Genomic DNA, 14,627 nt, shown 5'->3' on the forward strand with positions numbered 1-14,627 from the left:
TTATTATAGAAGAGTAGAAAATAGGTTCCTAAGATAATATCTAGATATAATAGGTTTGATATTATTGTTTAATTTCGTCATTTTCACTCTGTATCGTTTTTTCGTTCGTGTACAATGATTTTATATCATATATTATAATCATTGAATTAAACTTTGACCAACCAATTACATGAAACTTAATGTATAACAGAGTGGTAGTGTCTTGCCCACTTTATTTTTATTCTTGCTATAAGAAGAACTTATAAGCCTGCTTTTATTAAATGTTATGCTATTTGGCTACTCTAAAATAAAAATATTATAATAAAATGTTATAATACCTACATTAATAGAAAAAATAAATTTTTCAAAATGTTTATTAATGGCAGAAAAAGAGCCAAAGTATTTTGAAAATTATATTTTGCCTATAAAAATGTCATCTAAATATTTGGTTAACAATTCGTGTCTAGTAAATAGGGTTTGAATTAGGTAGGAACAGCAAAAACCAAAAACGATTTGTTAAAAACTAGTTTTGCTAGTATTTTTTGGAATATTCATTTACCTACAGTATTAAAAAGTATATATACACAACAAATAAAATATAAAAACAATCATGTTATCTTTGTAAAACTATTCCATTCATCGTTCTAAATCTAAAATAGTTATTAATATAATTATATAAATCTACATATCTATTTTTAATGATATCAAATCGTACATAATTAAATTGTTTAAATGGGTTAATTTTTCAAGATGATAAATATTTAATGTTAAAATAATTACTAAATATAATTTCCTAGTGTAGATACATTTAATATTATTTATTAGTAATTAGCTTATTACTCATGTGCCACATGTCAAAACATATCTATTTATTTTTTTTTAGTTGCAGATAGGCGCAGAACTAAAAATAAAACTGTTTGCAGATTGATATTTAAAAAACGAAAGTCTATGAACAGTTTTACTTATAGGTGTTGTTTATAACATACGTGAGGAGAATTATGAAAAAATAATAAGTACTACTTACCCCTAGTTAAATAATAAGTGATTAAGAGAATAATATGTATACCTACCTTAATATTATAAACATTTAAAAATGAAACCGTTCCCTGGAAAAAAAAAATAACCTGTGCAGAGTATTAAATTCAAATTTAACTGATGTATTGGTACGTTCTAATAGTATGATAATCTTATATTATATACTACCTATACATATTATAGTCTCTGCTCGTATTCGTTTTATGCGATTTCAACGTATTATGTCATTATTAAACTAACTACCTGGAAAAAAACTATAGATATTATAACCTTATGCGTAAAAAATAAAAATAAATATTAGTCGGGGATTAATCATTTGATAGGCTACGGCGACGACTACGGTTAATCCTGCTAGTCACCCCGCCTGCAATCCACAGCATGTGTGCCCTACCATATAAACCTCCCTGCAGCCCTTAAGTACGTATATAAATATAAACTGCGGGTGGCTTAAAAAATACCGTCTGTTCCGGACGTGTACAGTTTATAGTACCTAGGTAGTGTTTTAGTTGTCCGGACTCCGGAACGCGTACACAACCAGTCCACGCATAATAATTTATAACCATCATCGCAATATGTCACCAACTCTAATAATGGACTTCAACCGTACCGTATCAAGACCTCTGCCACAATTGGGGTACGCAAACATATTATCGAGAGAAAAAAAATTAAGCCTCTTGCATTCGAGTGCAGTACATAATATTGTCGAGGAAATTGTTTATTACTGTTCTAATCCCAAGGCCGCGTTATTATATCATTAGCACAGTCTCTCTTATTTCAAAATATACAACTTTAATTAAATTATTTAATTTTTCAAATATAAATATAAATTGCATAATTTCTATTATATATGAAAAAAGTCTAAAGTTCTTTATTATTTTCTCTTTTAATACACACAGTAAATATAAAATACCTATATGTACATCAGACTTGTTTTTATACAAATTTTAGCTTGATGGAAAACGAAGTAGGTGAAACTCACTTGTTGGGTTGGAACCTTCCAGCCGAAGATCTCATCCACATCCCAGAACATTGGTTAAAATACCAAGAACCCAGTGCGTTGCAACATTACTATTTAGCATTTATGTACACAATTTTTATGATAGTCGCTTTATTTGGAAATGGTTTGGTCATATGGATATTCTGTGTGTAAGTATCTACCTTTATGTACCTATATTATTTTATATTCATACAAAAAATACCATTACCTACCTACTGCACAGAAGGTTTACATCATGAATTCATGAATATCAATGTATTATTCAATATAATATAGGTACATTATACCATTGAGTATATAATATGTTGTAAATATAGTACAATATACCGGGTGATTCTTTTATCATTGAACACTCATTATTTCAAAAATTACAAATGTTTTTGAAAATATTTTTTTACATAGTTTCAAGTTGTTCAAAAACCAACGTTTTTATTAAAAAATTATATTTTTAAATATTTTTTATCCTTATCATTTTTTAAGTTTTTTACTTTTTTGAATGACAACCTAGAGTTTTAATTTCATATTTCAAAGCAGAATATTTTTCTAAGTATTTTGATACTTAAAAATCGAATTTTTAACGAGTAGTTTATGAGTTATAAGCATTTAAAGTTTAGATTGGCGGAGTGGAGTGTTGCGGGTGCGTGGTGCTATACCAAATGAATATAATAGTTAATAGTTATCTATTATTTCGATAGTGAGGATTCTTGTAATACATAGCTGATAGCTAATTATTATATATCTTATAAATATTTTATTAAAGAAAAAGAAAATTGATTTTCATCAGGTACTAGGTAGGCACTGAAAGTTATACCTATTAGTTATTGCATACACCCCAAGACCAGTAAGTATCTATACGTACCTATTATACCTACCTAGTTATAGAATGAGAAACATCCAATAAACGGGTTGGTTAGACTTAGACATAAAATTTGTTTGGAATTTTTCAAAAATAATAAAATTACGTTTATTCTACTAAAATATTTTTTGCGGATAATTTTATGTATATTTCGATTCATTCAAGTTCTATATCAATAGCAATGTGTCTGTAGTTATCGTTGTAAATAATAAATCAAAATTGATATTTGAATCTAACCTTGATTATTAATAATATAGTAAATAGGCACTTAATTTTTTATTATGTATCTTTGAAATTTTATTGAAAATTCAGTATCAAATGTATTATCAGTATTCAGTACCCACCTATTTATCCAAAACGTGTTTTATTTTTTTATTAAGAAAGTAAATATTTACAATCTGTGTAAAATTCAACCATAAATGTTAAATAAAATGCATAAAATGCATTGTGGACGTGTTGAGTGGAGGAAATGTTCTTACTTATTTGACACTATAGCCAGGTAGTACCTATTAAGTATAGGACATAGGTTACATTACATAGTACATACAACAAATAAAGTTACAATTGAATAATTTATTTCAGAGCAAAGCCATTGCGAACACCGTCAAATATATTCGTAATCAATTTAGCATTATGTGATTTCGTGATGATGGCGAAATCACCAGTTTTCATATACAGTTCTATAAATCGCGGTTATCAAGGCCATTTTCTTTGCCAGTTATTTGGTGTGGCCGGAGCTTTCAGCGGCCTCGGGGCGAGTGCTACGAATGCTGCAATTGCATACGACAGATTTAGGTAAAATACGTACCTACCTAATAACTACCTGATTTCTTCTAACTTTATCCTGGACCATTTTCAAATTATTTCCTTACTTTCTCCTTTCTACTTAGCAGTTGTATTTTATGTAAACATATTATAGGTAAAAGGTAATTGTTATTGGAGTACCTATCGATATATTTTTGTTTTTGGTGTAGGCAAGTACCATCATAGTCACTTAGGTGCCATTTAAGTAGGACGAATGTATACGTTCCTACACGATATAATAAGGTACATATGTAAGTTCCCACACTGCGTATATTATTATATATAAATATAATAGGTATATATATAATTTATAAGTTATCAATCTAATATCAGTTATGTCATATGAAATTGGCATACATTTTAACATAATAATAATACGAATAATTCATAATTGTAAAAAATATATAAGTAGGTACTGCATTCTATATAATAATAGATTTATAATTATAAGTTTTTAATGTATAAGTTATCTTGTCAGATTAATCGATACGCTGTCGTTATAATCTATATTCATAGATTCCTTACTTTAATAGTTTTACAGGCATCATGTATATATATATTGAAACAAGTGTGATTATATATTTATATATTATTTCATCACTTATCCCACACTATTATATTTTTCTAAATATAATTTTAAATCATCAATTTGATAACTTATTATAGCTATAATAGTATGAAAACGTAGTACATATAAATATTTTTTCTTACTATTAAAATGTATAATAAAACTTATAATACTATATAAAATATAGCATATTTTTTATACATATGTAGGTATCTTTTTTTACCGTGTAAAAACTTACCTACATATCATATATGTAGGAATCAACGTAGGTATGTAATTCTTTACCTGTTACTCTCGTGTAGGAACTTACAATTCCCCTACGCTTCGTCTACAATAGGTATCTATATAGTACGTATATAATATATTACTATAAACCTATTATTTATTATTATCTATTACCATTTGCAATGGCATTTGGAATTTACCTATAAAAAGTAATCACGACTGTTAGTATTTAGTATACCTAAAGTATACTTTAGTATAGGTACCTAAATTTAGTAACTATACTACTATATACTTATAGTTTAGCTGTGCAGGTGAATACTTACGTAAATTTAATACGCGAGTATTGCGTCCTCTTACTACTAAATACTATCTATCCGTTCCTAATCTTATCTAATAAGCTATTGTAATAAATTACATAATAATATATCTGTTTAAACTTTTTAATTTTCACCAAGTTAAATTTTGTATTATTTTTTAAATTTATCATTCGGCGTTAAATGAATCCACTTTTAACATATCAATTATAATATCAAGTTAGCCATTACACATATTAGGTTATATATAATATTATAGTCCATACTGTTGGTATAAGATTTATTTGCATTAACTTGGTGTAGGATAAAAATAATAACCTTGTATTAAAATGTTTGATACAATAAACGTTTGGTTTGAAAATGTGTTTTTAATATAACATTTCATTTTTTAGTACGATAGCAAAACCATTCGATGGACGTATGACTTATGGTAGAGCATTTTTTTTAATCATATGTATTTGGACTTATACTTTGCCATGGGGCCTCTTACCTTTAACTGAAAAGTGGAATCGTTATGTACCAGGTTAGTCATTAATATTTAATATAATATGTACGTATATACTAGGCATATATTAAATCAGATTTGTATTATTTTATTTAAAAAATGTTACGTAGGTACCTAAAGTTAAAAAGCCAAAAAGCTAAAATTAAAAATTGGATATTTCAAGAAAAAAACATAATTCCTAATTCCTATATAAAATACCTATAGATTTTTAATGATACACGTTGTGAACATAATAAATAAAAAATAACAATAATATTTTTAACTTATACTTTTAACTATTACTATTTGAAGTATGGAAGTTATTGTTTTTACAATATTTTATAATACCTATATATTAACTAGGCAAGTACATTTCTAAAACTATATATTCTTAGTGTTTTCACGTACCTACTCTACTGCTCTAGTATCTATATAAAAATTGTGTATATAAACTAAAATCAAATTAAAAAAATATATGTATAATTCAATAAAAATATAACGAATTTAAATTTAAATTGTGGGTGCTTCAAATCAGTTTAATACATACCTATCTATACGTAATTGATCTTTTACCGGATTCTTGAGCAAAAGCTTTTTCTAATAATTCACTATTAACATATTATTATGTAATTTATACTACTTTCATAATCATTATATATTAATATAGGTATCTAATAGGTTTTTGAATTTATTTATTGTATTAATTGTTTACAGATTGTAAATATTTTCTAATTAATAAAAAAAATATATATAGGTTTTGGTAGAAGGTTGTCTACATAGTAGTGTAGACTGTAAGTATAACATAACTTTTGTATGGTGAAAGGGGATTAGCAGCAAAAAACATAACTTTAGGTAAACAGTAAGCACCATGTGTTTTAATTTATTTATAATAACCTAATTACCTAAAAGAAAATGGTCATTAATCATCACTTCATCAGTGTATGAAAAAATAATTTTAGGTTAAAACCTGAATTCTAGCCTTCCAAATTCAAAAGCTTAGTTATGGCTTAGTAAAGTCTGTCAAATCTGTAAGCTTCGCAATACATTTCTTATGAGTTATGAATCGTTTAAAACGTATACTCGTACATACGAGGTACACATATATTTACAGGTATATTATAGGTACATTTTATTTCAACATTTATTGTATAGGTATTAAAATAATTAAATTTAAATTTAAAACTCAAGTATTTTAAACTTTTAATCAGTTGATCTATTTATTCTTCTGCAGTGATGATGGGAATTAGGAATTTCGTGTTTTACTATTATTGTGTGGTACTTACTATGGAGTGTGGTCAATGTGGATCTGGCTTATTATTTTATCAAGTGAAGATGAGATAGACAATTAGCAATATTATTAATTGTGTATGTCTTAATATCTTATGCATATAATATACAATAGGTACTTAATATTTGATATAATTTTAATATAGGTACTAATAAGCACTCAAAGATATTGAAAGCCAATTTTTAGAAAATTTAAATCTAGCAGGCTAGAGCATAGAAAGCAAAACAAAAGGTCATTGAATGTAAATATTAATAATTAGTATAATTAGTACCTATTTATTATTTGTGGTTCTTACAACTTATTCAATATGAGTTTTGGGGTTAAGTGACCGCAGATGATTACGCAGAAAAATCAACTTCCATTTCGGAAGTGGAAACATTATGTAAAAGGTGACCTAACTTATCTGGTGTATCCGAATTGCATGGTAAAAAAATAAACATAAATTTAAATGTCCAAATTGCATGCTATCTCTTAAAGGGGTCTGTCCGAATTGCATACCACCTAGTAAAGGGGTCTGTCCAAATTGCATGTCACGTCTTAGAGAGGTATGAGTTATGCCATGTACCTTGCACAAGTTTATTTATCATGTGCAGGAAATTCAAAAATAAAGTTTAAATTGTGCATGTAAGTGCATGATGAATAAACTTGTGGTTATACGGCATACTCTTCTAAGAAATATATAAGGAATATAAGGTGTGGCATGCAATTTTTACAAGCCTCTCAAGACGTCGCATGCAATTCGGACATTTTTGTTATTTTTGGGATGCAAAATGCGATTCGGATACAGCCAACTCACCATCTGTCAGACATTTTATGTTTGATTTGATATGTTTCATATTAGAAAATTTAGATACATTATATTTACAAATACACAGATAATAGTGTTGATGCCAAATCTAGCGAGAGTGGATATTTTTCAACGGAGAGGTACCTAATTTTTTACCGGCTAATTTTTATTTAACAGCGCACGTCAATTTCTCTTGTAGATCAAAGTGGATCTGTTTGCCAATCACATAATTTTATGTATCTTGATTTTCAATTTCAACTGTTATAGAATTGTTGTACGAATGTATCATCTACGTCAGTACGAATATTATAATTTATAAATACAGATAGGTAAACGTTAAAATTGTAGCAATTTTAAAATGTAGCAAAAGCCAGAAAAAAGGTACTCAGGCCGCCAGTTGTCCATCAGTGTTATGTAGTAGGTACTTACATACATATTGGTGTAATTTCATTACATTTCAGTAGGTGCAAAACTTTTATCGGTCCAATAATTGTAATGACAAATTAAGTCATATTTAAAGCTAATCGCTTTGCTCGCGTTTACTATACTTAGTATATAGGTAGGTATCTTTTATTATATTTGATAACAATATAACATAAACAAATATCAAAATATGTATATTTTAAGCATTGTTATGTGGTATATCTGTACCATAATACATTAAAAATATAATATTAAGGTATTGAAATTAACTATAATTTAAAGTGATAACAAAATTTTTAAAGTAGTTTATAAAAAATTCAACAAATCAATGAAATATAGTATGTATTGTATTTTAATAGGTATTAAGTTCAGCGTCTGCAGGTATAAAAGCTTATCTTTGCACCTGCCACATAATACTAGGAGGTGCAAGTGCACCGTCAGGCACCCCCGTAATTACGCCACTGAGTACATAGGTACCTAATTGTTTTATATCAAATCCGAAAATCATTGCTGTATTCATGGGTACCTACCTATTTTATTTTTTTAAATGTATATTCTATTTAATCAATTATAATGTATAATGAAATAACAACATATTTTTATGAATATCAACAAAAATATTATTTTTTTAAGCTTTTACAAAAAAATAACATAATTTCATAGAATATAAAAAAAGGTGTAAGAGAAAGACTATCTGAGCAAGTTTTGACTACCATCCTTTGTAGGTATGCACTCTGGAGTTTACAATATTAATCAGATACAATCTGAATATGATAGCCTCTATACTCTATAGATTAATAATGTAATTCTTCTGCTGTTTGTTTAAAAACTTAGTAAACTTATTTAAGTCGTTTAAAATTATTATCAAGACTGTATTGTTTATTTCAGAGGGGTATTTGACAAGTTGTACCATTGACTATTTAACTCCAACTGACGAAACTAGAGCTTTCATTGGAATTATGTTTGTTATTTGTTATGTAATACCGGTTTCATTAGTCATATTTTTCTACTCGCAAATCGTTAGTCATGTCTTCAACCATGAAAAAGCACTTCGAGAACAGGTAGTTTATACTTTTATGGCACAAGAGTTTTTTAAAATACAAAATATATAGCTATCTACTTAACAAAATCAATAATGATAAATCATTGTATTTGATATAACTATAGGTTAAGTTATAACTATTTATTCTTTATTCATATGATAGTTAATTAATTTCTTATTCGTTGTAGATTATGGGTAGGTACTGGCGTGGTAAGTGATATTCTTAATACGGGAAAAATATGTTATTTAATATTTTTAAAGCTAATAAGTGATACTATATATTGCCTAATAATATTATTATTTACATTTTATAATTATTATTATAACTACTACCCACTAAACTTTCTATAAGCTTCGGAAAAGTGCAAATTATTTAGAGGTTATGTGCACCACGCAATAGTACCTACCTATCTTTTATTTAATTTAGTGATTTAAGTTATATGATTTTTTTATTATTTATGATTTTTCATACCATGACAAATATTGATTATAAATACCTACATTATTCGATATTTTATAGCCAGTTACACATATATAATTTTAATGCGTAAAGTGTATAACGCCTTGAAATATCTTTCCCAGAATATATTTAATTTTAAATATATTTATTAATCTTGACATTAAGGCTAAAAAAATGAACGTAGACTCGTTGCGAAGTAATCAAGATGCAAACGCTCAATCGGCGGAAGTAAGGATTGCAAAAGCAGCTATCACTATTTGTTGCCTATTTATAGCTTCTTGGACACCATACGCTGTGGTCGCTATGATTGGTGCTTTTGGAGATCGGTATGATTTGTAAAACTTTCTAATCTTTAAATATTTCCTGTTTATTAAACTACTTACTTATTAATTAAGTTTTTAAAATAAACTTGTACCATTATCATAGGCGCAAAAAGGGGGTATAGAGGGATTAGCCCCCCAAAAACAAATGATTTTACTACATGATATACACATAAAAGCATCATAAGAGTATTCAGTATCCTGATCTGAGCTACAGATTCAGCCCCCCCCCCCCAGATTTCAAACACTATTTGTGCCTATGACCATCATTGTTATATGATGTAATGCATCATTGGCGTTTCCAGAATTTTTTTGAAAATTAATTGTTGACAAATTTTATCTAAAAATGATTTATTAATACATTTTTTTCATTATTTAACAATTTCTTAGGAAGATTACAACCTTCTTAACCCTTTCTCGGATACACCATATTAATACATGTGATCACCAAATCAAAAATATTATTAAATTTACCATGTACCTAATAATCACTGATCAATGTCGTTTTTATACTTCAAGATCATTGCTGACACCCGGTATCACAATGATACCAGCGATATTTTGCAAGACTGTGGCTTGTTTCGATCCTTATGTGTATGCAATAAGTCATCCAAGATACAGGTGAACTTATGATTATTATTAGTAAAATAAATTATATTTAAATGGCTAGAAAAATAAGCATTAATAAAGTAAATGTATAGATATAACTTAGTGTATTAAATGATGGATAGTTTTATTTAAAAATAATAAAAATTTTATTTTTATGATAATTCAGTTATGTATCTAGGTATAGTAGTAAGTAGTATAGATAAATATTATCTTATTAAAGCTTAATATTGCTAAACTTATTTTTTATTTAACTTTTTTAAACAATATTTTAACACTCCAACATCATCTTTTCTACAAAATGTTTAAGTTGAATTGATAAGTCCCACCTCCTGCACGTAGTTAATCATAAATGTTGTTACTACTTAACATACACGACTGTAATTATATATGTATCTAAATGTATTATTAAGTTTGCAATCTGTATATAAAATTACTAAGTACTTTTTATTTTTTTGTTTTAGAGATTTATACTGAATTGCATATTATTTTAAAAATCTAACTTTTGATTAGGTTAAAATATGTTTATTTTGGAAATATGAGTATTGCTAATAATAAAATATTATAATTTTACGGTGAATTCTTTACGACAGGAAACTGCAGCATTTTCTCTCTGCAGTATAAAAAAAAAATTAAATACAAACAACTATTTTATATAAATATAAGATAATATAAAGGTACAAATAGCATGATATTGATTTTTTTTAAATACCTATCACTTTATAATGTCGTGATGTAACATCATCCCCCCTCTCTGCTACCTAACTATCGTAAATTAATTCTAAGTAGGTACATTTACTACATTATACGTTTTGGGGTCAAACTTCGTGATGTCCTGTCAATCGCAGTAAGTAAATTTATTCCCGAGACCTACTTTGTGTACAAGTTGATTCTTTATTGATGTATATCAATAGACTGCATGACCGTATTGAGTTCGAACGTCACTTTTTCGAGAGAAGCATTGTCATGGTATACTGCCATACTAGTAATTCAAATTCAAATGACCAATTTTTAAAAACATTGTGTTATAAATTTTTAGCAAATAACTAAATTTTTTACTAATAATTTTGTACTAAAAAAACTGAAGAGAACAAAATTTTTGAGAAACTTGTCAGTCAATTTCCTCGTGGTGTTTCTAGTGTTTCTAATAGGCTGAATATTTAACTAAACATTGAAAATAATATTTATTGAACCGGGGAATCAACTCATATACAGATTTTTTACTTAATCCTATTTGTTACGAATCTACAATAATATTTACTAGCTAGACAAATAGCAAATAATAAAAAAAAGAAAATTTTTAGTAAAACTTTCACCAATTTTAGTTAACAGGGGGGGGGGGGGCTTTTATTGTACAATATTTTCCAAATTAACTTCAACATTTAGGAAATTAATTGCAAATAATTTCTAACCACATTTAAAAATAATCATTTCTTATATTTCAGTACAAAATTAAAGTGTAGTACTGTAGTTGCGTAGTTGCATTCAAAATCGACATTTTTATATTACCTAATTTACGAAATAGGTACCTACTAAAAAAAAAAAAATGTCAAGCAATACAACGTTGTTTAATTTTTTTGCAATAATTTTTTTTTGAATTCATTTTACAGAAGTAGTTGGATAACTTTGTGACTAATGCCTTGTGAAAAGTAAAAAAATATTATAATGATAAAAAATAGTTAAATTGTAAAATGTCTGTAGATTGTTAAAAAAAAGTAAAAATACCATAAAACATCAAAAAATAACCTTAAAAGTCACAAAAATGACCTAAAGACAAAAAAAATACTAAAAATACAAAATAAAATTTATTTATATTGGTTCGTATATTATTAGAGCACATTTTAAACTAGAAAAGAATCGTCTATGGCTTAACAAATAAAAATTCAAAAGTTACCAACATTCAGTCTCTATCGATGATATATTGATATTACGTAAGTCTATAATATGTGGCTGCACAGCTATCAATTGAGTTTACAGTTTTACATTAATAGACACGATACAATAATGATGCATGCAGTTTCTATATTGTCTTAAATAGTTATGAATTGGTGAATAGTAAATATTATCAATATTATTTAATTAGGTTAGGGACCTATTTGGCTATATTATTTTAACATAATTCATTAAATTAGTAAATTTAAAAATGTAAGGTAGTAATGTCTATGATGAATCATGACTCATGAATATCCACTTATCGTCCTTATACACAATATAACCATGTATTATAGGTAGTTATTAGTTACACAAACATAATATTACAAAAACATTTATTTTATGAGTATAGAAGTATATTTAATCGATTATACCTTATTCTATACAATTAAATTAATTTTTTTTTTTTAGATTGGAATTATCAAAACGCGTTCCATGTCTTGGAATCAATGAAAAGCCACCAACAGCATCTGAGACTCAATCTACAACTACTACAACTGCTTAATATATACCTACCAATTATTAAAATAGGTTTATAATTACGAATTAATGAAAACTAATAATAGATAAATAATTGAACGTGTGTTTTGTAAAATATAACTATAATCCATACATTTTATTTAACTGTCTACACCAATGAGTACCTATACATTTTCTATTTATTTAAAATTGATATGTAACGTTTATTTGACCTACTTTAGATTGATTGAAAAATAAAAACCGTAAGAAATAATTTTCAGTATACCTGTTCCATACCGATTATGTAAACTTAAAAAAAAAAATAGTTGTCAAGTGAATAATGAAATGGGTTAGGTAAGTATAGGTACTGTCATTGATAGAATTTCTGAATTGTAAAATTATATATAGCTAAACCGATAAAACTTAATTTTGAAAATTAGGAAAAATATGATATATTAATTTACCTATATAATATTATAAATGTAAAATTATTTTACCGAACAGAATTATTATTATTTTTATTGATCATGAGCCCGGCAGCTATGGCCATTGGCAATTAGCTATTGTGTGGACGTGTGGAGTAACGGTTGATTAGGTTAGGTTCGTCCGGGAACTAGTGACACTGGCCAGACACCGCGCCACATAATTAATTTGATGGACATTATTCATTCATATTATCTACTAGCTGAACTCGTGCACTTCGTAGACCGTTAAAAATCCTACTTCTTATATGTCTCAAATTGTGTGTTAAATTTATTTTCTGTGATTATGCTAGCAATATATTTTTATATAGATAGATAATGGTTACAATATACTAAGTATAGCTCAATATTCAATTTAGTTTATTATTATGTAATTTTATTCGTTTTATCAAGAAAAGTCCGATGATTCAAACATTCAATTGAATAATTTTTGGGCCAATTACTTTTTAAATTAGCCTATCTTCTGCCCATAAGTCTAATATATCTCTGTACCAAATTTCATAGCAATCGGCCCAGCCGTTTAGGAATGTATAAATGACAAACAAACAGACAGAAATCCATTTATATATTATATATAGAAGAAGAAAATAGAAGATAGATAGAAGATAATAAGTAACCATCACTAATAGCAACCATTGTAAATCTCAAAATGTCTGTTTGAGCCCTCCCGGGGCCGGGCCTATCGCTTTTTAATTTAGCCTATCTTCTGCCTATAGGTCTAGTATATTTCTGTAGGTACCAAATTTTGTTGCAATCAGTCCAGCCGTTTAGGAATGCATAAAGGACAAACAGAGAGACAGACAGAAATCCATTTATATATATATATATATGTATATAGATAATAGAAGAAGATATAGTTTATATTAAATAAAAATGGTGTGATGAAAAATGCATAGTAATTCAAATGATAACGGTTACGCCGATTGGTCCAAATATTTTTTAAGTTGTTCGTAATTGTCAAGAGAAGGATTTTACGAAGGAAAATTTTGGGAAATATTTTTATTAAGTAGGTACCTGATTTTTTTTTATTATATTCATTATAAATTATCTCGTTGCTATGTCAATAACAACTATTCTCTTTTTGTTTATTTAATTTTTGTACTTATTAGATAGGATTAATCATAGTTTTAGGCAGAATTATTTGCTTAATGTCTGCTTCTAAGACGTGGACAACTGCCCCTATTTCTAAAGTCTTGTAACACCGTAAATAATTGCAAAAGTTTCTTTTTCAATTTGTTAGAATTCACACACTGACTCAGAAAACGCTCTTAAGTCTTAAAACATAGGTGGCTATATTGCTATATACTTGATTTTCTATTGGATCTGGGTATGCAAGCGAATGTATCTATAACAACTATATAGTGCATAATACGATGATACATATACTACGAGTTTAATTGGAAGCTTGTTATAATAATTTAGGTACAATACATATATCTCGTATAATAAACTATTAGGGATTTCAAAATTCTAATTTGTTTAAGTTCGTTGAATGCTTGGTCACATTTTTCTATCCATTTCCATATATTTACATACACATCATGTGTAATACATGTACAATAGTTT

The 14,627-nt window shown here is 27.2% G+C and overlaps 1 protein-coding gene across 1 annotated transcript; it reads left to right on the top strand.

Moving 5' to 3' along the window:
- Positions 1–1,456: 1,456 nt before the first annotated feature.
- On the top strand, positions 1,457–12,854 carry LOC107170251 (opsin, ultraviolet-sensitive-like). Its single transcript, XM_089226236.1, has 8 exons — positions 1,457–1,648; positions 1,963–2,160; positions 3,450–3,662; positions 5,171–5,301; positions 8,649–8,821; positions 9,428–9,588; positions 10,102–10,203; positions 12,532–12,854. Exons 1-8 carry the CDS (start codon positions 1,587–1,589, stop codon positions 12,623–12,625), a joined length of 1,134 nt encoding a protein of 377 aa, XP_089082362.1. The 5' UTR covers positions 1,457–1,586; the 3' UTR covers positions 12,626–12,854.
- The last annotated feature ends 1,773 nt before the right edge of the window (positions 12,855–14,627 follow it).

The sequence above is a fragment of the Diuraphis noxia genome, unplaced genomic scaffold, assembly GCF_037042655.1.
Source record: "Diuraphis noxia isolate RWA-SAM2 unplaced genomic scaffold, SU_Dnox_SAM2 contig0004, whole genome shotgun sequence".
In the NCBI taxonomy this organism is placed as follows: domain Eukaryota; kingdom Metazoa; phylum Arthropoda; class Insecta; order Hemiptera; family Aphididae; genus Diuraphis; species Diuraphis noxia.